Here is a 25,693-nt window from a genome sequence, read left to right on the forward strand (position 1 = left end):
GACTTAATCTGTTTACATATCTAAAAAAGTAAATAGAATATCACTTTACTTGACCACACAGAGAACCTGATACATCATGGCAGTGCTGCCACATATGTTTCTTGGTTAAATGTTTCCACCTTGGATTTCACTTAATGGAAATGTTCAACTTCTTATGCCGTGTGTGAAATCCTGGCTCCACTGAAGTGGACTTCAACAGGGCCAGCATTCCACCCTTTGTTTCTTCAGTGGTGCTGCACTGATTTACACCCACTAGGCCCTGACCTCAGGCAGGTCTCTACATCTCTGTGTGCTGCAGTTCCCTCACTTCTAGGACTTCCCGAAATCACAGAAGTCTGGGGTGGACCAATTAATAGTTGTGAGGCATTCAGGGCCAGATTTTTTTCAAGGCATTTAGTTGCCTAAGGAGGTAAGTGGGTGCCTATTGCCAGAGCTGGGTGAAATTTTTCGTTTGAGTTGACTGAAACAATTTGTGAATTGGGGTCGGTTTGGGCGAATTGTTTTGGCTGTAAAAGAGCTATAGTTTTAGCGGAGATGTCTAATCGGTTCATTTCAGAACATCCAAAACAAAGCATTTTCACTTTTTGATTTGGAAAGACATTTTGTTTCAGAATTGCCTCTGTTTTATTTTTAAAAAAAAAAACCCAACAACCTCAAAATCACAACAAAAGATTTTATTTCAGACCGACCAATGCATTTTGGTCGCCTTTGCTCATCATTTAATTTTGCCAAAATTGTTTGTTTCGGGATGAGCTGAAACAATCCCCATCCGCGCCCACCTCCCATGCCATCCCCAAGTCTTTTGTTTTGGCCACCAAATTAATCATGCAGCTCTACGTAGTGGGATTGATTTCAATGGGATTTAGGCATCCAGACACTTTTCAAAACCCAGTTTAGGTGCCTCTCTGCCTCTTTCAGTGCCTAAATGCCTTAAAAAATCTGGCCAACAGATAATGAGGGCCACAGTAATGCCTGTTTGGTAAATAGGAGGTACACCAAATTTACGCCAGCGTGCGAGAAGAATTCGCCCCTTGTTTCAAACCATTTTATACATCTGCACGTACATGTGATCATTGCTCCTAAAAGGATTATTTTAAAGTGAAGAAAACACATACAAATGAATATTTTTCCATTTTAGTATGTATCATATACCTTCCCCCTCCTTTGCATCTAAGCCATCAGCAAAAAGACAGCAGAGCCTCTCAATACCCGTAAACTTTATTAAATGTGTGCTTCTTCGTCTTAAATTAAATTAATCTGGGCCATACAGAAATAGCACCAAAGGGAGGAAATGAGAAGATCACAAAGCAAAGGAAAACCAGAAAACATTATGTACAAACAAGAGGGTTTTTTTTTTCTATGTTTAAAAATACATGGACAAGTCCCCTGCCCTGGAGATCTAACTGAATATATGCTAAGTTATGTGGGGCGCAAAAAAGGAGGCTGAATATCAGTTATTTAAAATAAATAAATTAAATTCAGGATATAAATTTCCATATACCAAGCACATCATTGCTTGAAATATAACTTAAGGTTATAGCCCTCCCCCCTGGAATATCAGTTGCATTAAATACAGGAGCCTCATTCCTTGGAATCCCACGACATATTGGTGTTTAGGTTCATTTCTAGTGTTTGAAATATTTGGATAAGACAATTCCTTGTGAGGTTATTATATACCCGATGGCACAGAATGTTCATACAGCCACTTTTTCCCAGAGACTCACAACAAGAAAAATCCTTTTAACACATCAGTGGAAAGGTCACAAGCTACCCTGCAAAGTAAGCCCGGTTAGTCTGATCTTTTCAGATCCAGGCAGCTAGATCTCAGTTCAATAGTCTACCCTGATTCAGCAAAGCATGTGCTTAAATTTAAGCATGTGCCTAGGGCCCGCTTCTCAAAGGTATTTCGGTGCTTAATTCTCTTAGAAATCAATGGGAACTAGGTGCCTAAATGCCTTTGAGAATCTGGGCTTAAATGCTTTGCTGAACTGGGGCTTCTGAGTCTGATCCAAAACCTACTGAAGTCAATGGAAAGATGCCTGTTGACTTTGCATCTGACCATTAGAGTGTCTAGAGAAGGAAAATGCACTGGTTGGTTTTGTACCATTTCACCAAAAGCCGGGCCTGATTTTGAACCGTGAGAGCACCTGTGTATCGCACTGAAGCCAGTTGAAGGGAGTTACAAGTGCGCAGTGCGTCTGATGACAAGGCTGTCAGTTATTTAAAATCACGGGGGGGGGGCGAGGGGGGGGTCCAATTGTGTACTCATGCTGTGTAATTTCTCTCTGGCCTGATTCCAACATCACACCCATTTTACACCAGCGTATCGTTATTATGATTCATAATACAATAACGCCTTGGAGCCTGTCATGAGCCTGGACCCCTTTGTGCAAGGCATGTACAGACATAAAGCAATGTCAGCTGAGACTGATTTACAGTGGTGTAAATGCGATCAGATGGAGGCTAAGTGGGAGATGCCGCTGTGGAACTGAGAGAAGGCTATGACCCTCCATACAGATACAGCGCTTTAAAGAAACACTGTGGAAGTCTAAAAGTTGCATATGACACAAAACCAACCCTTATCTGGGCCCAAGACCACCTTAGCTTATTAAAAACGGAAAGATTTTTAAACATCTTATTTGCTTTTCATCACCAATCCCCTTCCTCCCCTTCCCGCCCCCTCCCCCAGCCCACTTTACTCCATTGGGAAAAATCAAACTCTTTAAGTCAATTTCACTTTCCATGTTCTGCTATACTTGCTCAGTAATATTGAGCTGCGGGTTTCCCTACACAGGGGACTAGTTAAATCCATCCCACACCCTTGTTTAGAATTTTCAAATCAGACTAAGGGCTTAGGTAATTTGGTCCCAGATCCTCAAAGGTATTTTTTTTTAATTCACTTAAATACCTTTTAGGATCTGAGGCTTAAATCATATTAGATTTCAATGGGATTTGCGGGCCTAACTTTTCTTAGGCTACTAGGAAAATGGCAAGCTTTATTCAGTCAGTAGGATTTTCAAAAACACCTAAGTGATTTAGGAGCTTTGAAAGTCAATGGGCAGGAAAGCATTTCAATGGTACAGATGAGAGGTGCTAAGGGTTTGTCTATACACCAAAGCTGCACCACAATTGGTATAGTTAAAGCAGTATAACCCGCATAATGCAGACACAGTTATATTAGTATAGAGATGCTTTATAGCAGTATAGCTATTCCTGTACGGGAAGGGGACTAATCTATATTGGGATCAGCCACTGTTATACCAGTCTCCATCCACATGAGCTGTACTGCTCCAAAAATATTGGTTAAAAAAACCCCACACCCCTAACCAACACTTATACTGGTACAAAATCTGTGTATAGAGCAGGCCTATCTTTTACTGAAAAACAATGGGCGTTAGGTGCCTATAGGTCATTGTGCCTGTGAAACTTGCTCCCTGTTGTGCCTAAGGCATTTAGATGCTTTTACAAATCCTACCTCTTAGTTTTGTGAAACTTTTTTGTTTTGTAACAAAGCCTAATTTTTTGCCCTAAACTCAACTGTGTCCCTTTTAAATGATGCCAGTCGCTCAGTAACTAAGCAGGTGGTCTAGTTCCCCCAACTGGTGTCATAAGGCCATTTGATTTTGACGCCCATTTGCTTTCACAAGGGTTAGGGGGAGAACCTTGCACCGAGATTAATGATACATCCTTGTACCTCTATCTTTGCAAGACCATTTGTTCCAAAGGCATCCCACGACATGCTTTTGTTGCATAGCCAGTCATACTCAATCTGACAGCAGCAGACAGTGATTACAGGCAATGAACACTTTATGAAACATACTGGTCCTAAAAGACTAACAGATTTATTTGGGCATACGCTTTTGTGGTAAAACAACAGTTCTTCAGCTGGTTTTTTACCCACGAAAGCTTATGCCCAATAAATCTGTTAGTTGTTAAGATGCCACCAGACTCCTCGCTGTTTTTGTGGATACAGACTAACACGGCTACAACCGATACTTGATACTGGTCCTTGACTCTGTTAACAAATGATTCAAGATGGGATTGTCAATGTCCTCAAATGGAGATGATGGCTTATAAGAGATCCAAGCCATTGAGTCTGGGAAGCGATTGGAAGGTCATGACTGATTTCTTCACAGTGCAGGGGGGAATTGCAGCGAGGCTGCTTCACTGGAGCTCTTAGGAAGTCACAATGCCTGGTCCAATGGCCACTACAGGATGACACGGTACAAGCACATGGGCTAAATTCAGCAGTGGATATAAGTTTAGAAGGACTTTTAGTGAACTTTATACCTCCTTCTGAACCCCCACGCTGTCACCGTGCAGGACTGTTAGACTCTCTCCGGGTATGTCTACACTGCCATCAGAGGTCTGAATGCAGCACATGTAGTGAGACCTGAACTAGCTTTAATCTAGCTAACCTGAGTGCTAAGAGCAGGGAATCCACAGCAGCACGTGGGCTGTCCAAAACAGGCAGCTAGCTCGTGTGGTCACGGCTTCATTGTGGTTGGTACCTGAGCTAGCCAGAATCAAGCTAGCTTGTGTATTGCGGCATGTGGAGCAGGCACACCTCCACTGCAGTGCAGACGTACCCTCAGACGTTGCCAAGTGGGGCTGAGAAAATTTAAATGAGATTTCAGAGCCACCTCGGTGATTCAGAAGCACAAACCCTATTGGCTTTCAAAGCAACTTGTCTTCCTGTGTCACTAGGTATGTCTCAAAATCCCATGCAGGAAGGCTAAATTAGCCTATAGGAGAGTAATTTACACTTCCATACAAATCACGTCTGGCACTGGTTGCATGTATAAGCCAGGCTGAAAAAATGACACCGAGGTTTATCTGCAGCCCAGGGGATTCTTGCCATAGGAATCACAAATATTGAATACAATGTTCAGCCATTATAAATATTTTAAAATGAGTCTATATTCCACCGCCAGGAAGTTCAAAGTTCAATAGATTCCCTGTTGCAGAGTAATGCAGCTTTGGGGGAGGGGAAAGTATTATGTCATATAAATATACGAGTGAGCGTCTTACATGAGTCAGAGCTGTCTGGAAACACGATCTAATAGGCCACATTTCACAGAGAGGGCTTTCATTTCCCTTCAATGTGTCCTGTGTGTGTTGGGAATGCATAAGGACCATAAATACTGTAGCCCTCTCTTAAAAACAAGGGGAATTGTCAGCAGACCTCAAGAGCGCCTTTTCAAAGTGCTAGGTATGGGGAGTGGGATTTTCAGATGCTTGGTTCCAATTCATGTGAATGGATGTGGTATGGCCAAAACCAAAAAGCCACATCTTGAAAACTTCCACGGATGGTTTGGATGAAACATATTGGGCCTTTTTAGTTTTTTTCATCTAGGGTTCTGATCTGAGGCCCACTGAAATCAATAGGTCTCTTTCCACTGACTGCAGTGGCTTTTGGATCAGATTTTAAACACTTGACTGGGGCCAGCTCTTCACCCACAAGCTGAAAGAAGCTCTGGGTAACAGAATCAGGTCACTCAGACAGCTTCAGCCTTTGGTGAACTTCAAAATGCATTGGTCCCTCAACCCTCCAAGGAACCAGCCACTGCCTTGCTGAAAGGCTTAACCATTTGATACCTAAGGAGGCAATATCATTGCTCAACAACAGCTGAGTTTTGGAACTAGAGGTGTAAAATGGCATGCTCACACGGGAAGCAGAATATATGGAGATGCCTGTTCAAAGAGCAATGCCAGCAGGACAGCTGTAACCAAGCCATAGATTCAATTTTCAGGTGAAGCGATGATAGCAAAACAAGTAAAGAAGGGCCAGGTTTGATGGTTCTCCCATCACCCCCACCAGCTGAGCATGATCATCAGAAACTATAGCGCTGGTCAAAGCATTTTACATTCTGAAATTTCATTGAAATATTCTAGTAAAATGTCAAATTTCAGGGGAAAGGAAACACACTTTGTCATTGATTTTTGCTAAAAACATTTACCAATCTGCTCTGATTTTGGCACTTGGGGCTAGAAAATGGAAGTCCAGAGGAGGTGGATAGGGAAATATAACAAGGGGGGAAAGTTAACAGCTTTACTGCTGCCCCAAAAGAAATCTTCTGGTTTGAGTTTTGGATGAAAGTTCAGGGTGGTGATGAAAATTCTTGCACTGTCCAAATTCATCTGCAAGTTCTGTTTTACTCAGCTGAGAAGGTCTGACTGTTGCCACAGCCCATTTGGCTGTTGTGACCACAGCTGGCCAGGATCTTAACAACAGGTGAGCACTGTAGCCGCCCATGACTCCACCCTTCGACAGACCTCCCAGAGGATTAAGACACAAAGGGAGGCACTATGTACTCGAGTGAGCGCTGTGGCTTTGCTTTGTTCTGGGTTGCATTTGGCTGATCTGATCGCTACTTTTTGTTCTTTGTTTGGTTAAGATGATTATAAAATGTTTACCCAGATGTTTTGTGCCACGGGATGCTGCCAAAAAAAGGGCTTAAAGCTGGAGCTGGAACATTCTGAATCAAGAACTGAGACAGAGGATGACCATATTGGCTGAAGGTAGTGGGGTTGCTGTGGCCTCTTGTGCTGAGGATGGGAGGGTGTACTGCAGAGAAAATGACTTACCAGTTTTCTAGCACCCTACTGTTAGCTTGCCAGCCAGCTGTTACTGGACTCTGGGTAAGGAAAACTGAGCTCATATAAGGCTTTATGGGGGCAACAAGTGGGAGACAGTCTTGGGGCCAAGGCCTTCAGAAAGCCCTGCCAACATTAACACAAAGTGATTTTAAATAGATCGGGAAGTGGGTCCTGTTTGTGAATCCACCCAGGTTTGGTTCTGCAGCAGTGAGGGGGAAATTACTTTCTGAGCCCCTATAGCCTCAGCAATGTGCAGGATCATATCTTAAGCTGGTTAGGAGAAAAGCTGGGAAGTGGATTCAGGAGAGCCAGGAGTGGGTGGAAGGCCCAGCTCTATCCTCTTTCTCTTTACACGAATGTGATATTGGTGGCAGATGGTGCCCTGAAAGCCCTGGACCCTGACCTGCTTTCTTTACCTTTGGAACAGGTAGGCAGGAACTGGAGGGACCACCTGCAGAGCTAGAGGGTAATTTCACACACATCATCTTGACCTCTTCGATTATCAACTCATTTTTCTCCTGAACTCTCTTCTCTGCTTTGATGCCTAAAAAAAATCCTGACAACGGTTATGCAGCCGGTATGCTGGAACCACCGCTTTTCACGCTGACCAGTATTGTCTCATTGTTACCTAGTGCTCCCCGGGCTGTCTCCATCTTGTCCTAGACCGTAAGCTCCTCATGGCACGGACTGTCTTTTGGTTCTGTTCAATGGAGTCCTGATCCATGAAGTGCCTAAGCACTACTGTAATACACCTAATAAACAGCAATCGTAATGCACAGAACCTAGCACAATGGGGTCCTGGTTCATGACTGAGGCTTCCAGGCGCTAATATAAATAATAATCATCTAATGAAACTATGGACAAAAGGGCCAAATTGTGTGATTTGGGCACCTGCCTAATTAATGGATAGCTACCACCAACTCACTTTATAGAAGCCACAAAACAGCCGTCAAGAATCAGGGCAAAGAATTGAGATCTCCAGGTATCGTAACAGGGAGGATTATTTTAACAAACATATTGAAGAAACCCGACAAACCCAATCTGCTCTTTCCTGTTTTCTCCCCCATGTTCCGCAGAAGAGTGCTGCCATTTTGTTCTCAGCAGGGCAGCCATTAGGTTCTCACCACACTCTTGTGAACAACTGGCTGGTTTTTTGGGTTTTTTTTTCAAATGAACCTTTGCTCCAACATTTTCTCTTCTAAGATTTTTCTGAAGCCTAGAGGGCCTTGTCCAACATATTTCTGAACGTGGCTTAGCAGGATACCTCACATGCCACCTCTCCCACAACTCTGGCTCTTACCCTGTTATTCCGTATTCAAGAATATACAGGACATGGAGTCCCCCCACACCCCACAATGACTCCCCTCTTAGTATGAAACCCCATGAGGGCCACACCCTCAAACCCTATGGATGACATCCAATGGGACGCATGTTGGCTTGGTGAAGTTTCTGAATGGGAATCTTGAAAGAGGTGGGTGAGCTCTGAAATAGCGACCCAGAGAGAGTACAAGTGATGGGGGAAGCTGCTTGCGAGCTGGTGGGCTGGAAAACAGCCTTTTGACTACACTGAGATTTTCATGTCAAAAGATCACTTTTTGTCAAAACCTATTTCCTCCCCTCCCCCGCTTTCTACAACCAAAAGCCAAATTATTTCAATTTTATATATAAAAAACCCTCCCGTTTTTCACCAGTTGCTGAAAAAAAGCTTGGTTTTTGGTTGCAGAATTTTTTTTCCACTTTTTGGATCAAACTCCCCAAAATTTCAAAGAAAAATTGATAAAAAAGTGAAAAAAAATTGATAAAAAATTTTCCACAGGAAAAAGAATGTCCTGACCAGCTTTGGGATCTTCAAAAGTGAATTAGGTATTTAGGACCCTAAGTCCTATTTTCAAAAGTGACTAAGGGATACATTTTTAAAGGCATTTGGACACCTCCCATGGGAGTTAGGCACCTAACTAGATTTAAAAATCCAGCCATTAGTCATCAAGGCCCAGATCTGTAAAGGTATTTAGATGTTGCTGCGCTCACTGTTGCAATGTCTAACTGATTTAGGAGCCTAAGTCCCATTTTCAAAAGTGATTTATGCATTTAGGAGCCTCAATCTTCATGATGAGATTTAGGTGCCTAAATCTATTAGGCATTGCAAGGCTGAGCACAGCAACGCCTAAATACCTTTTAAAATCTGGGCCTTAGAGAAGCCCAACTGTCATTGAAAGTCAATGATTTAGGCTTCTAAGTGCCTATGTCGCTTTTGAAAATGGAACTTAGGTAAATTTGAAAATGATGCTCCCAGACTTTTCTATAGACACAGTGTCAAATCCTGAAACCACTGACATAAATGGCCAGAGCCCTGTTGACTTCAACAGCACCAAGCTTTGGCCCACAGCCACCTTGCCTTATCCATGGAAGGAGACACCAACCCGCTGCTAATAGAAGAAAGAAAACAAACCAAGCAGTGACATTGTGCCAAAAAGAACAAACAGAACGGAGAGTGTTTTCAGCACAACGCTTACATTTTTGTTTTTCCCTCTCTACTGATATGTAAAAAAAATATATATTATATTATATTTTTTCTTTTCTTAAATTATTCTTTTTTTCAGCCTCAGTCCCAGCCGAAGTCGTGCCCAGTCATCTGGTAGAACTTCATGTTGAAAGGCCTGTAGAACTCCCGCAGTCTCTGCAGCACCTCTCGGTCTATATTGGGGTGGGTCCTGCCTTTCGTTTTCCCCAGGCAGTGGGGTTTGCTGCTGCCTTCAGCCTTCTTCAGGCAAGGGAAGCCCTTGGTTTTGTTGAAGTAGAAGTGTTTATCCGTAATGATCCTCTTAAGGCCCAGAAAGTCCTGGACCCTGCCCAGCTCCCCGGCGGGGTCACTGATCAGCCTCTCCCCGCTGACAAAGAGGATCTGCCCAATGGGGAAGTAGAGGAGCCAGTTCTCCAGGTGCTTGGCGTAAATGCCAATCTGGATGGCGCTCCATGAGGTGTCGATCAGGCCTGTAGTCCTGTTTTTGAAAGTCAGGCTCTCAAAGGTGGGGATATCGGGCTTCTTTGAGAGAGTCTGTGTGTAATCGGAGATGGCTCGGGTCACGGGGTCCCGCACCACCACGATGAGCTTGGTGCCCTTCGACATGGCAGAGATTCGAGCAGGTGCTTCCTTGGTGACGAAGTAGCTGGGAGTTTTCTCCATGGTGATCTGCCCATCCAGGGTTCTGGGCATCAGGTCCCTAACCGGAAGAGAGAGAGAAAACACATTAATGCAGAACATCATTGGGACTGGGGCACGCGAGTCCAGGGCACAGCATGGCCCAGACGATGATCACCTGGGAGTGAGCATTAGGGTGCAAGGACACTATCTGTGTCCTGGTGACCAAGGGGTTAACTCCATCTCCTCCTGCACAGGTGGTGAAGGGGAAGAGCTGTGATGCCCTGGTACTTAAGTACTTAAGCACAGGCCAAATTTCAAGCCCATGAGTGGCCCCATTGACTGCACTGGGACTGAACGTTTTTTCAAGTGAGGCACGTCCTGAGAACTTTGCTGAATTGTGGCCTATGGGTGGCTCTTCGGGAAACAGAAGGGAAAGCTGGGCTCCACACCAAGGGTCATGGGATAGGGCTGAAACCCAAGTAAGGGAGTTTCCCATTTCCTTTCTATTGCTTAACTTGATTGGTTGCTGTGACCTTACTGACTGTAGCTGCATTGCTCCACCTGCATGTTCTTCCCTATTCCTTATTTGGATATGTCCATTAACAAACAGTTCCACCTTCGCATGGTACCTCTGAGTTGTGTCAATAACAGAAATGCGGTGGGCATATGGATTGCCCCTCTCCAGCCAGACACATTTGAGTGTCTCAATGGCTCAGAGAAGGGCAGTACTATAGAAAGCATGATGCTACTCAGGGAGCTAGGGCGGAGAGACTGTCAATGTGGAAAAATAACAGACAAGAACGCAATATCATACATATTGAAGTTAATGCAACAGGAAAGGTAACAATACCTGATGATCCCTTTCCACTGGAGTCACCACAAATACCCCCATGGACTTTGGTGGGAGCTGGATCAGGCTCTTGGGGCTTGTCTACACGGAAAAAGCCTGGAATAGCTATTCCGTACTAGCTCCCCATGTGGACACTTTTAGCTTAATCTGTTTTGGAACTGGATTGAGCTAATCCACCCAAATACGCTCTCAGTGCAGAAAGCGGACTGAAAACTGATCAACAGCACTGATGTGAAGAGTGGGTTAATAAGGATGTCAATTATGATACTGCCCATTTATGTTCAATGAGACTAAATGGTAAAAAAACAAGGTCCAGGAGTTACTGGGGTTCTGGTTTCTGTGAGGACACTATAGTGCCCCAGTGCCTCCAGGATCACTTGCAATAACTTCTTATAATAACATTGTACAAGCAACACGCTTGGTTGATCATAGGATGACTATTAGCTGCCAATGTGATATGGCTGTGAAAAAATCTAATGCGGTCTTGGGATGCATCAGGAGAGGTATTTCCAGTAGGGATAAGGAGGTTTTAGTACAGTTATACAAGGCACCGGTGAGACCTCACCTGGAATACTGTGTGCAGTTCTGGTCTCCCATGTTTAAGAAGGATGAATTCAAACTGGAACAGGTACAGAGAAGGGCTACTAGGATGATCCGAGGAATGGAAAACTTGTCTTATGAAAGGAGACTCAAGGAGCTTGGCTTGTTTAGCCTAACTAAAAGAAGGTTGAGGGGAGATATGATTGCTCTCTATAAATATATCAGAGGGATAAATACCGGAGAGGGAGAGGAATTATTTAAGCTCAGTACCAATGTGGACACAAGAACAAATGGATATAAACTGGCCATTCGGAAGTTTAATCTTGAAATTAGATGAAGGTTTCTAACCATCAGAGGAATGAAGTTTTGGAATAGCCTTCCAAGGGAAGCAGTGGGGGCAAAAAATCTATCTGGCTTTAAGATTAAACTCGATAAGTTTATGGAGGAGATGGTATGATGGGATAACCTGATTTTGGTAATTAATTGATCTTTAAATATTCATGGTAAATAGGCCTAATGGCCTGTGATGGGATGTTAGATGGGGTGGGATCTGAGTTACCTAGGAAAGAATTTTCTGTAGTATCTGGCTGGTGAATCTTGCCCATATGCTCAGGGTTTAGCTGATTGCCATATTTGGGGTCGGGAAGGAATTTTCCTCCAGGGCAGATTGGAAGAAGCCCTGGAGGTTTTTTGCCTTCCTCTGTAGCATGGGGCACAGGTCACTTGCTGGAGGATTCTCTGCTCCTTGAAGTCTTTAAACCATGATTTGAGGACTTCAATAGCTCAGACATAGGTGAGGTTTCTCGCAGGAGTGGGTGGGTGAGATTCTGTGGCCTGCATTGTGCAGGAGGTCAGACTAGATGATCATAATGGTTCCTTCTGACCTTAGTATCTATGAATCTATCAAGGCAATTACTGTACAGAGCAGTTTCATACTCTCTAATTACGTAGAGAGTATGTCTTCACTGCAAAAAAAAGGTATGTTCTTAACTCGGATTAATAAAGCAGCGTGACAAGGAACTCAGGTTTTAACTCAGCTTAGCAGCTCAAGTTAAATTCTGTAGGGGAACGTGGGCTGAACTCGAATTGCTAACCTGAGTTAAAAGCTGAGTTGCCTTTTCTTTTAACCTGAGTTAGCTAACCCGAGTGAAGAACACACCCTTCATGTGCAGTGGACACATACCCTTAGGGAGATGTGGCAATGCACTTGATGGGCCTGTCTCACAATAACTGATTTTTACACTGGTATCAGCATGTACAGTGGAGGATGGAGCAGGATCTGAGTCAGGAGGAGATGGTATAAAAACATAACAGGGAACTTCCAGAAAAAACTCAAACCATTGCTTGCAACTGCACAGTAAGAACCAATTTAATCTATAAATTATCAGAGTCCTGTCCCTTTAAATTCCTGCTTGCCCACATTGGGATTTCCTGCCTCCTGGCTTGAATTTCGTTCAATAACACTGAGTTCCTGTAAGAAAGACACTCCCTTCCTGTAGGGTATGAGGAATTTTAAAGGGCCAGGACTGTCAGTCACAATCTTTTGGGGTTATCCAGGAGACAGCACAATGGTTTCACCTAAAAATGTGCAGTACTCGCCCCCTGCCCTCAATGCTTTCCTCCTTCCCCTCAGCCCCAAGGAATTCTGCACTCCACATTTCTGTCCTGTCCATTCGTGAAACTCCCATCGTCTTCGGTGTGAAGTGGTGAGGAAAAGCAAAGGCAGCCTTTGCCTCTAAGAATTCAATGCAATGCACAAAAGGCCTGGGAATTCAGGGTTACGATTACCCACCCTCATAGGTGCAATGCACTTTGCTGGGCCTAAACTCTGTGAGGTCCAAAAACAAATTACATATGCTGGGTTTCTTATGCAGGCCAAGCTTCCACTGATGCTAGTGTGCGTTTTGCCTGAGAAAAGACTGCAGGAGCTGGTCCTATGTTCGCTGCAGTGCTTAGACAAAGAGGAACGAACTCACGGTGCCACCCTGAACTATGAGCTCCTTTGCATGAATCTGGTTAAGACAGACACATACAAGTTGAGGCAGAGCAAGGGTGGGGCTTTGAGGGAAGGGGCGGAGTGGGGGAAGGGGCTTCGGGGCTGAGCTGGGTTGGAGCACCCCTGGGGAAAGCTGAAAGTCAGCGCCTGTGGCATAGGAAGAATAAGTGACCCACCCAGGGTCACACCGAGCATCTGTGGCCTAACAGGGAATTGAATCAAAAGCCTCCTGAGTCCCAGTCTAGTATATTGATCACAAACTCATTCTTCCTGCTGTCACTGAAGTTGAGAGGCCACAGGGCACCATGTTCGATCCCCTTAGGCTCATGCCAGCTTTCAGGACACCTCTGAATGAGCCCAACGGCTGCAAAATGCCAGTCATTCAAATGAAGCTGTCCTAGGCCAAGTGAGAAGCCACCTCAGATCTACTGTTTGTTGATTCTCACTGCAAACAGCTGCTATCTGCTGTAAATGAGCCTGTTCTTCCCAGAGGACACTGAAAATAAGCAGGACACCAGCTGCTGCACTGGTAGCAGGTTTCCCCTCAGTGCAAAGAAGGGCTCTCAAAGAAACCACACCCTTTGCCCCTGAAAAACAGGGCCTGTAATCAAATCAGCAACTGACCCCTAGCCTTTGACCTCCCCTTGGCACGACAACCAGAGTGCCATGATGAACTGCCCCTGGCCCATATTGCAGTTACCGTCTGGCAGTGGCAACATCTGGATTGGAAACCTGTGCAAAACACCAGCAAAATTAAAGCCATCGATCAAAAAGGCCCCAACAAAAACCTAGGCTGAGTTGTTAGGTTACAAATGAGATAGAAACGACTGATTGTTTCTAGAGGAATGCTTTTTATTGCGTGCCATGTGTCACAGATGCTTGTGCAAAGAGCAGGCCCTTCACAAGTCTGAGGATTAGCTGTCGCCGGCTGGACAAGGCAGTTTTTGTGAATAGCTTTCCTTGCACAGCAGCACCAGTTGCAACAATGCCCATTTTGCAGGTACTCTCTTGTCTCCCTCCCGTTTGGAAGCTTTGAACTGTAAATCGGGAAGCATTCAACTCCTTTAAGGGGAATGAGAGGTGTTAAGGTAGCTGGAGCGCATGCATGCGATCTTGGGAGAGTAGGTGTGCTGCCATCTAATGGCACTCTCTCCCTTCTGGGGCTCATGTTGCAGTTAGGGTCTGCAGGTAGAGTTGCTACCTGACCAGGTTTTCCCAGGATCCTCCCTTTTTTGAGGTAGCAGTCCTGAGAAACCGGTAAGGACATTCAGTATATGATGCCAGCTGTCCAGTTTTATGGGCTCAGTATCATCCTGGCTGTTCTGAGTTTTTGTATCTCAGAGGTGGCAACCCTATCTCTGCAGGTGGGAACCTAAACGTACAGTGCAACAGAGAACAACGGGAGCTTGCAATTTAGTGGTTACAACTTATTATTAGCATGTATTATTTGCATTGCCATAACTCCTAGGAGCCCCAGTCGTGGAACAAGACCCTGTTGTGCTTGGCACTGTGCAAACACGAAGCAGAGACAGCCCCTGTCCCAAAGAGCTTAGGACCTAGAACTGTGCTACACGAAAGAAACAGCCCAGTTCACTTTCATACCACGAGCCGTTCATTCCAGCCTCATGATGTACTGTCATTAACACGCAGTAAGAAAGTGTGAGAGTAGGTGCAGACAACTGAAAAAGCAGCATGACTGACTGCTGCTAGCAAGATCTTGATAATACTTAGCTGCTTGTAGGCAGCAGAGAAGAGAGTGGAGTTTTGAGAATCATTTCAATAGAGACATGAAATCAGTAAGACAGAGTGAGTTCCACCATTCTTCCAAGGTCCTTATACTATTACAAGTCATGGTAACATGGTAACATTACATGGTAACATTACCAGAGTATCTGTAAGGCAGAGAAGTACTGTTATCCCCTTTGTATAGATGGGGACCTGGAGCCCAGAGAGACTAAGGGTAACATTTTCAAATTCACCTGAATTAGGAGCCTTAATCCCATTTTCAAAAGTGACTCGGGCACTTAGAGACAGATTGACAAAGGTATTTAGGCACCTAACAATGCAGATAGGTGGTTGGTGGGATGTGCAAAAGCACTTAAGCAGGCTATGCAACTAACTCCCATTGGTTTCAAGTGCCTAGAGTCCAAGGATTATGTGAGGATCTCAGCTTGCTTTCTTCTTTTGATTAAGATAGAGGGTGTTTCTAGCCCCCCACTATTATAGAGAGAAGCCTGAAGACTTCACCTGGCTGCTACCTGAATGGGTAAAAAAACAGAAGGAAAAAAAAATCTGACATTTATCACTTTTACAAAAAATCTCATAATTTTCTGGGGCCTGGTTCATGATTTTTGAGCGCTGGGGTTGGCAATACTGCAAGCTGCCTGTCTCCTGCTACCCAAAAAGGAACAAGACTGACTGACAGGTTACACACTCTTTGGCATTTCTAGGACTTTGTCTTGAATACACTACAACACAGGAATTGCCAGAGGGGCTAAAAGCAGTGGTCCACCCAGTCCAGTACCTTGCCTCTGACAGGGGCCTGTTTGAAGCATTTCAGAGGAAAGTGCAATAAACTCTACAGTAGGGGGTTATAACCAAGCCCATGGGGGAAGCTCCTTCCTGACCCTCATCAACTGGACGCGACTTGATGCCCTGAAGCATGGAGGTTTGCTCTGAGGCAGGGGGAGCCAAGTTACATGGGTTTGTCACCCACCCCATACCACAAAACTGATTTAACTGAGATTCCCAACTGAATGCTGCAGAGGGTGCTGAGACTTTGTGGCAGAGGCTTTCAGCCTGAAACACAAGTTTTATGACCAAAGCAAACTATAAACTTCTAGAGGGTGTGAGTGGGATGGAGGAGATGGGGGTTGATAATGGAAATGCTGATTCACCCCGAGCTGTGAAGATGCAGAGGGCCCAGATCTAACAAAGTAAAGTGAGAGTTCCCACCAAAGCAGCTGTGATAATTACCAGCATTTGCTAATACTTTAATTAGCCTGATAGTTACAGTGTTCCCAGGGGATTCTAGGGGAGCACACATTTACGCCTACGTTCATAAGCTTCATATAAGTCTGGATAATGAATATATCCATAGGTTTCAGAGTAGCAGCCATGTTAGTCTGTATCCGCAAAAAGAAAAGGAGGACTTGTGACACCTCAGAGATTAACAAATTTATTTGAGCATGAGCTTTTGTGAGCTACAGCTCACTTCATCGGATGCTTATGAAAGCTCACGCTCAAATAAATTGGTTAGTCTCTGAGGTGCCACAAGTCCTCCTTTTCTTTTTGCGAACACATCCATGTGCATACGCATGACAAAACACCACTGAGTGCTGTTCACGGTGCAGGGGTGGAAGGTAGCCCCTACACGCAGCTCCAGTACCCCATGCTAATGCAAACCCTTTGTCACATCCTTAGGGGGAGAGAGAACTTCTGAAGGCAGCTTAGCTCCCTGTCACAACAGCCTGACCTGCCTCTCGCTACCAGCTAGGCCCAGCCCTTCAGGGTCGCCCAGCTCCATGGTGAGGCGGACAGCCCCTCGTAGGGCCAGGGGGAGAGAGCAGGAGGCATGGAACATTTTAAACCCTGAGTGTAACCCCACTAAAGTCAAAAGCTTCACTCAGGCCAATTGATTCCACTGGGACAGGACATAGCATAGCCGGTCAGGAAATCAACAGGACTGTCTGTGATCAGCAAAGGAAGGGGCTCTGGAAATGGCAGCCCAGCCAGGCAAATTAAAAGCTTGCTTACTTCTGTTTGTGTTTTGATAACTCCTGCAATCCCAGCTGCCTCTTCCCAGTTAGGAGCTTAACCCTTTTGGTGAGCTCCTTCCAGCACAAAGGCTTTCTTCAGCGCTCAGAAATGAATACGTTCCTTTTCTGCCGGGGTCGGCAAAAAGAAACGAGCTGGGAACCACTGGGAATGCATCACCACAGCATTGGGGAGATTAATTAATTACAAAGGGCATCTTTCATGGACATCACCAGTTGCCTGGAGGGCTCTGCGGACCGATGGCATCTGGATTTTATTGCAAAGGAGCCACTTGAAAAGACCAGCACCACAAAAATGTTTTGGCAAAGGTGCTCACAAATGGTCGCTGCCAGAATAAATGGATTTTGTTATTTTAATTTTAGTGGGGCTCTGGGTCCTATTTAATTGCTTAAGAGAAGAGGAAGATTTCCCTGAAAGGGAGCCTTTGGGATGTTTGTACTTATTCAGCCTTTTGCAGTTCACCAGCTCCTTCCGCCCATCTCTGCCTGCCGGGTCCTGTTCCAAGCTTGAGCCTAGGAACTCTTCAGGAATGCACTGGCTGAAGGAATCCCTCTGTTGTGCTTACTCTACTGAGGCCAGGAGACTGCCCCAAGCCCAAGGCTGAGCCTGCTGCCTACAGACAAGGAAGGTCTCCATTTGGGTAATCGAAGGGGAACACAGCCACTGTGGCAAATCAATCCCTGGTGCAACTCCATGGACTTTGACAGACTTACCCCAAAGATGAATTTGGCTCAGGCAGGGCATGGGTTCTCAACCTGGAGATTGCAGCCTAGCAGGGCCAGGTGGAGGAGGTGTGTCACAACACTCTCCCAAACCTTTTCCTGCTGCACCAGGGAGGTCACAGCATGGAAAAGGCAAGAACCACGGGCTTAGAGAGTCCAGCTATCAGACTGGGGACTTCTAACCGGCTACGCCTGTTATAGTGTCCAGTCAATACAGAGCTAGCAGTCATTATATGCCCTAACATTGTGGAAATGAGATGCAGCAAAGACATCAGAGCAGAGGTACAGTGCTTGTCTCCCAGATGCATGGCATGAACATATGAAGACAGGCCTCCTTTGCCTGGCAGACAGCAGGTGATCAATAATGCCAAGCAGCGCCCTTTTCCCATCCCATCCCAATCCGAAGGGGTGTCAGTCACCCAAAGAGACAGAAGAGGTTTCAGTGCAGCTGTTGACCAATAGAAGCAAAGCCTTTGTTTGACTGCATCTCTCCTCCCCAGCCCAGATTCGCAAAGTGAAGGCATTTATTCGTTCCGCTGGTGAGCCAGACCAACTACACAGCCAGGCACTTGATGACACAAGGCACACCTGGAATGAACACAGTTCAGAGGAGCAAGAGAAGAGAAAGCCTGGGGTACAGCAAAACTTAAAGAAGTGTAACATCCTCTCTCCTCTATCATACTAACACAGGCTGCCCTTGTCCTACATGCATCACTGAAGCGTCTGTAGGCTTGCAGCACAGAGTCCACTCATTCTTCTTCCAAAACTCACCGGCTACATTACAAGGCTTCTGAAGGGCGCAGAGCTCCCCCACGGTGAAGCGCCAGGCTCAGCTGTTACAAAGACAGACTCCTTAGGGAACTCAGGAGTTAATAGCCAGGGATGTGGTGAGCTCAGAGACTGGGGTTGTTAGGATAGGTACAGCATGTGCATTTTTGTATTCCAATGCTTTGTATTGCTTCAGCTGCTCGTCTCTGAGCATCTCAAAGCAATTTACAAACATGCACTTTCAAGCCCCTCGGGCAAGTGGACAAAGAGAGGTTAAAGCCCAAAAGTGTTCCACTGATTTTGAGTGTCCAACTTGAGACGAGGGCCTGATTTTCATAAGGACTAAGGGCCACATTTTTAAAGGCTTTGAGGCCCCTAAAGATGTAGACAGGCACCTAATGAGAATTTTCAGAAGTGCCTAGATGCCTGACTCCCACTGAGTCCAATAAGAGTGAGGTGCCTAGATGCTTTTGATAATCTCACTAGGTGCCTCCCTACATCTTTAGATGTCTTTAAAAATTTGTCCCTAAAACCTTCTAGGTCTTCCCAGCCAAGCTGTAAATGAGCTCAACCCCCGCTCGATCTGATGAGACCACAGTCTGAGATGGCACAGCTCCTCCTTTCTATCGTTATTATTTGTCGAAGTCTCATGTGAGATCACTTTTGTGGTCACAAACAAAGCTAGAATACTGGGCCAGATATTCAAAATTGCTCAGCACCTACATGTTGCCACTGAGAACAATGCAAGCTGCTGGGTGCTGAGGACTTCTGGAAATCTAGGTGCTAACATGGGAGCAGCTGGGTGCCGAGCACTTTTGAAACTGGGACTCACTGTATTTTTCAATGGGGCCGTAGGCAAGAATTCACACGTGTGTGTCTTCAGCCCTTTCCGCTGTATTCATTTTAGCATGTACCGATGTATGTTTTACACAGTTTCAGAACCAGTCATTTACAGCAGAAGGTAAATTTCCTCCCTCCCCAGTAAGCGTCTGCCATCAAATCCCGGCACTGCAACTGTCTCCGCATTGTCAGGGCTGGAAGGCGGGATGAAAACAGCTGCTATCGCCTCCAGTTTGTTTGTGTCCTTTTACTCTAAGCGTGAAAAGCGGGGAGTGGTTAGCAATAAAACCAACAGCAGCAGTGCTGTCCTGGAGACCAGCTCCCGTATGGCGGTGGCTCATTTCTGGTGTCTGTGAGTCTCTCACAGATGTGACAGCCAGTACCTGCTGCCTGTCTGGGAAAATGAAGGAGAATTTCCTTCCATGATCAGCCACTTTTCTCTCAATTGCAGCACTCAACTTCCTGCCTCAAGACCTTCTTGGGCTCCTTTAGAGCTTGGGAAGGATTTAATGCATCAGTGGATAGGGTGCAGTGAGTGGTCATGGTCCCAATCTAAATCTATCCAGGCCCGCAGTGCCTTGGGAAAGCTGAAGTGGATCCTGTTGCAAATCAGGCAGCTCCACTCCAGGCTCAGCGCCTTAAGCATTGAGAATTCAAACGCAGGCAGCAGGGACAAACAAAGCTGCTTTAACCACAGCCATCGGAGTCAATGGACACTGATCCCTACTGGGACCCACGCTCATCAGGGATCTGGGTCTGGCGAATAAAACCCAGACTTTTCCTAGAACGCCTAGTGGCACCTGTTTGTCCCAGCTGGCCTAGGCCAGGCTCAGTGTTCAGGTGTCTGTGCTAGATCTACACTTATGACAACGCTGCATTGTCAGGCTGTCCTATGACATGATGGCGCCAACGCTGTGTTGTTGGGGCGCAGTGGAATGATCCCAACTGACCATGTGATAATCTATGAATCATCTCTGTGTCACTGTAGCACCTTTCACAGTGAACTGCCTCTGTGTGTGCCGTTCCTTCGAGAGGATTAGCTAAAGGCCAAGACTATAACAGGGTTCAAAAAAGAACTAGATAAGTTCATGGAGGATAGGTCCATCAATGGCTACTAGCCAGGATGGGCAGGGATGGTGTCCCTAGCCTCTGTGTGCCAGAAGCTGGGAATGAGCGACAGGGGATGGGTCACTTGATGATTACCTGTTCTGTTCATTCCCTCTGGGGCACCTGGCATTGGCCACTCTTGGAAGACAGGATACTGGGCTATATGGACCTTTGGTCTGACCCAGTGCGACCGTTCTTATGTTCTTATAGAACTGGACCCCAAAGGACTAACTAACTCTCCTTTATCTGAATGCAGTTATTAGAATCATTTCTGCTACACTGCTCACTCACTGTGCTTCCTTACCTTAGAACCCCTGAACAGTTCCCAGTCACATGCTGCCTAGTGTCCATCTGAGGAATTGCAACTTATTCAAGAACATAAAGGATGGCTCAAAGAACTGGTTTCACCCCAGATACACAGCTTACATTTCTATATGTTATTCGAGTCTAGCTCCGGCGGGTAAGTCTGAAAGTCAGCGCCTTCCATGATCTATATGCAGTGAAGTGACTGTGACATAAATTGGCAGTTTCGTCACAGTTCCAAATGGACAAAAAGAAAAAAAAACATCATAACTGGCACCATTACTGGAAGTCATCTTCTTCATACGGCTGATGTAAGTGTAGAGCAACAACTAGAATTTTACATCCAGATGGTTAAGCCAGATAATTGCATCTGGAGTAGCAGAGTGTATTGCTGTGAATCCTCCTTCGTATCTGTGAATCGTGCAGAGTTGTTATATGGTCCATAGTCTGTTCTGCGTGACCACAGGTGCACACTGCAGGGTCTTTAATTTTCCATTTGTGCAGCAAGTATCTTCATCTGCCATGGTTTGTGCAGATGCGCTTTAGGGTTGCCCATGAGCTTTGTGGGAGATCGAAGCCAGGGATCTTCTGCATCGCGTCTTTCACGAGGTGTTTATTTGTGGCTTTTGTGAACTCCATTCGGCTTTCCAAGCCTCAACAGGATTGAAGTTGCATTGATGAAGGTTAAATGCATGGGTCCAAAAGGGCTTACGCGACTTCACGTGGTGGTGAGGGACATTGTTAAGGTCCTGGTGGATGGGAAGACATTTCTTTTCCATGATCCTCTGGAATTCCCGAAAACTCTTTGGGCATTGCTGGAAGTGATAGGGATTAACTGGGTCATGAGAACTAAGCTACCCTCTCAGGCCTAGATGTGAACTATGGAAGTACACTGGTGTATGAACTCTAGCTAGCACAATAGGGCCCAGGTCATATGCACCAAGGTATTTACATGGCCTCTATTTCCATGTAGTTGACTGCTTTACAGTATTTCATGTAATTAGCCACAACACTCTATGAGATAGGGTAGCACCACAATCCCATTTACAATCCCATTTTACACAATCCCAGGGAATTGAGGTTGACCTGCCCAAGGTCACACAGGAAGTCTGTGGTGGAGGAAGGACCTGAACCCAGGTCTCCCAAGTCCCAGGCTAGTGCCCTAACCACTGGACCATCCAGCCTCACTACCAGAACACTAATAAACTAGAAAGGGACAGAAAGCTACCCAGTTTTGATGTGCGTCACAACTCTTCCAGGACATGGTGGATGGCAGCTGTATCCACAGCTGCAGACAAGAGAGCTGCCCTCCACATTCTAATCCTCTCTTTGCAACGTCCCGGTAGGTTGCTGCAAGGGCTGATTGTGCTGTCAGGTGCAGAGGCCTGGGATGCCAAGGGAGGAGGAATCAACCGGGCAAGATGAGCTCCTAAGCAGTGAGGATCCTATTTCCACGCAGATGCCCTTGGGCGCTGTGAACAAAGGACAACATAGGCCAGAGGCCGCAAAACTTATCGGCAGCTTGACGGCTCGGCAGAACACAGTGTCATGCACTGAAGCTGATGTTTATGCTTATAGTTGGCTTTGTTCCCGCTGACTTGGCCATGGCCCCTAAAGGGCACACAGGCCATTAAGTATCTGCCAGAAAAACGATGGGAATGAAACGGAAGCGGATGCCAAAGCTCCATGACAAATTGTTTACACAAAGCTAGGTTTTCTAGAAGGCACAAAGTCATTAAGAGACAAGGGATTTAAAGGGCTGCGGTCCCAGGACCGTATGGCCTGGAGAGTCTTATTGATGTTATGACATGGTGCTTATAGCGAAATATAAAGGCAGCGTTCAGCCTCCCTCCCTCTTGGCTCTACAACACTCACTGGGCAGCACAGGCCTAGATGGGACTTCACCGACAACCAGTGGGAATGCACCATTCCCATCCAGCCTGCAGACACCATTGCAGGCTATGCAACAGGAATATTCAGCCCAGCAGCTGTGCCAGGCACTAGGGATTCGTGCAAGCGGAAAAAGGGGAAAGGAAAGCTCCCTGCCCAGGGAGCAGAGCAGCTGGGGAGCCACCACAGGCCACTGCTGCAGGCCTGAGGTTTCAGCACCCCCAACAGCCCTGAAGCATCCCTCTGCAAAGGAGGACTGGGCAAGGGGATCCATGCATGAGCTTCTCCCTGTGTCCCATCTCTGCACTAGTATGCAGGGGAGCCAGCACAGAGCTGAGTCCCTGCTGCAGAAGGGGGACACTGACACCTCCAAACCCTGCCAATTGTTGCACAGTGTAGCCATACCATGGGGGATCTGTCTGGCCCCTGGGACAAGATTGGCCCCCTAGAGAAGAGGCAGGTTCTTATTTACTGAAACTGATGATAAATCGCTTACAGTGACACTCAGAGAAGATGCAGGAACATTTTTGCTACAGGGCAAGGTTTTTCATTACAGTGGCGAAAACTGGTCCTTCCTCCCCCTAACCTCTCATCTTATAAACAATGCCCAACATTGCTGAAATGTAGACACCTCTGGGGTGGAACCTGGTAGCTGTTTAACAACTGCACAGCATGGCATTGTTAAACAGGAAGTGGAAGTGAAGCAACAAATACCTTCCACACTTGAAACACTTCCACTTATATCCAAACTGCCAATTCAGAAATTAGCGGTTAGACTTTCAGTCCCTCACTTGAGTAAATAGTCCCAGTGAAGGAAACAGGGCTACTCACTTGAGTAAGACCGACTCACAGGAGTAGAGGTGAGCATGATCAGCCTGTTTGTTTGATTAGTGCATATCTCCTGTACTCCTATGCTACCAACGCACCATTCAGGCCCATTCTCTGAGAGTAGGGATGAGGCTGGTGAGTTGGTGTCTGTCCAAAGATGGAATCTATTTGTCACACAAGCAGGAGAAGCCCTCCTGTAACCTAAGGATTCTGCAAGATCATAACACCAGAAGGGATGATCCTTACCTGTGTTTACACACATACAGGGCTCACCTACTCACTCGCTAACACGCACATTGAGCCTGTGGTTGTACTGGTTTTAGGGCATATTGTATGTGTGTATACACATGTGAGCTGTTCAAGGAGCCAACTGTGACCAAGTGGGATGCTGCCCCTTTAAGATAATAGTCTGAATCTGTTTTGCAGCAACCTTGGCCACTGAAGGACATACCCTGAGTCCTTCATCAGTTTTCACTGCTCAGGCATCTTCCATTCAAATTAATAATAATCAGTAGTATACCTAGTACTTTTCAACCATAGAAAGCACTTTACAAAGGAGGTCAATAGCATTACCCCCATTTTACACATGGGAAACTGAGGCACACAGCAATGAAGTGACTTGCCCAAGGGGACTAAGCAGACATGTAGAAGAGCCAGGACTAGAACCCAGGTTGCTAGAGTTCCAGTCCAGTGAGTTTTGGGTGAGTAAAGGCTTGAGCCCTGGGTGCATTTAGAATTCAGAAAATTCAGGAAATAGAGATTTCTTATACCTAGATGAACTCAACCAATAAAAAGTTGTTCCCCTTGTAGGATAAGGCTCCCCATACCTAACTCTTTGTGTGTGGAGAACTGGCTGATGCGGTCCTATACTGTGAAAGAATGACTCCCAGGAATAAAGGTGGTTTTTTTTCAGGGGGCGGGAACTGGCTATTCGTGTTGCGTGGTTCATTCCTCTAGGCTTCAGGAAGGTGGATAGTAACTTTACTGGCTCCCAAACCCACAGTGGCTTTTTTTTTTCCTTATTAAAGAAAAATCCCATCAAATATGACAATTCCCAATGGAATTCCCAACTCTGATCCCAAAGGGATAACACAAGGCAAGCCTCTGATTGCCAGGTGCTGGGACTGGACAACAGGGGATGGATCACTTGGTAATTGCCCTGTTCTGTTCACTCCCTTTGAAACAGCTGGCACAGACTACTGGCAGAAGACAGGATACTGGGCTAGATAGACCATTGGTCTGACCTAGTATGGCCGCTTTTATGTTCTTCAGTGTTTGTACAACATGGGATGGGACTGAATGCCCAACAGCATCAAACCACATGCGCCAATTTGATTTCTCCGTGCTATCAGCAGGGAAATGCATGGTGCATATATCCTCTGTTGAGAGCACATCTCTGTCAGTGACATCAGTGTTACAAATGATTTAATCAGGTGCTACTTCTGTGGGAGCAGCAGTGATGTGTCGTTGCTCTGCTGGGTGACAGCATGGTTAAAAATGAAGCCTGCTTGTTAATGCAGAATTATCAGGGCTTTGCATATGTGGCAGGAGGAGATAAAATAAAACATATTTCCTCTGGTGCTGAGAGTCAACAACATACACGGCTTTAAAAAAAAACAAAACAGCCCAATAACCTAACCAGTATTCGAGATGAAGTAATTGCATTCTGAGATCCTTTGTCCCTGTTTTACAGTTTTTTCTGCCTTGGTTTCTTGTTTGCTGTTTTTCTATCAACATTTCAAATATTACCCAGCTGGGTAAATATGTTAGTGGTCTATTTATGGGAGAGATCCGAGTGGGAAAATCAGACATCTTTCACCCAAAAGCATAGCAATGCTGCTATCTCCAAAAAGCCAGGTGATTTCCCTGTTCCTCATGGGTGGAGGTGAGTACACAGCTGGGCAGAAATTTTGCGAGACTATGGTTTTTGGTCAGAAAATGCCAATTCATTGAAATGAAAACTTTTCATGTGACAGGGTCAGTTTCAACAAAACTTTCTTCTGAAAGGTTCCTCATGTCCAGGATGGAATTAGAGCCCTAATCACTGGGTGATGGAGTCTCTCTCTCTCTCTGTCCCAATGAATATTTAATTATTTATACACAATAGAACAGCTCCAACATGAAAGACTAAGCAGGACCGACCCCAGAAGAGCCTGCTGATTGGAACACTCAGCTGGGATATGGGAGAGTCTTTCCTCTGTCTAATTTGGAGTAGAGGCTTGAACCTGTCTCTCCCAGCTGAGTGCTCTAATCACCAGGCACTGGCTGTCCTAGGGTTTGGATCTCTCTCTTTTGTTTAAAAAAGTATATTGAAAGATCTCAGTTCTCCC

At 45.7% G+C, this 25,693-nt stretch overlaps 1 protein-coding gene across 1 annotated transcript in view; it reads right to left on the reverse strand.

Moving 5' to 3' along the window:
- Positions 1 to 659: 659 nt before the first annotated feature.
- Positions 660 to 25,693, reverse strand: part of LOC125621415 (heparan sulfate glucosamine 3-O-sulfotransferase 3A1-like) — a 90,441-nt gene continuing 65,407 nt past the window's right edge. Inside the window, exon 2 of the mRNA XM_048818279.2 lies at positions 660 to 9,821. Within this exon, the coding sequence (XP_048674236.2) occupies positions 9,203 to 9,821 (619 nt within the window). The 3' untranslated portion in view covers positions 660 to 9,202. The remainder of the gene's footprint in view (positions 9,822 to 25,693) is intronic.

The sequence above is a fragment of the Caretta caretta genome, chromosome 14, assembly GCF_965140235.1.
Source record: "Caretta caretta isolate rCarCar2 chromosome 14, rCarCar1.hap1, whole genome shotgun sequence".
Lineage (NCBI taxonomy): Eukaryota > Metazoa > Chordata > Testudines > Cheloniidae > Caretta > Caretta caretta.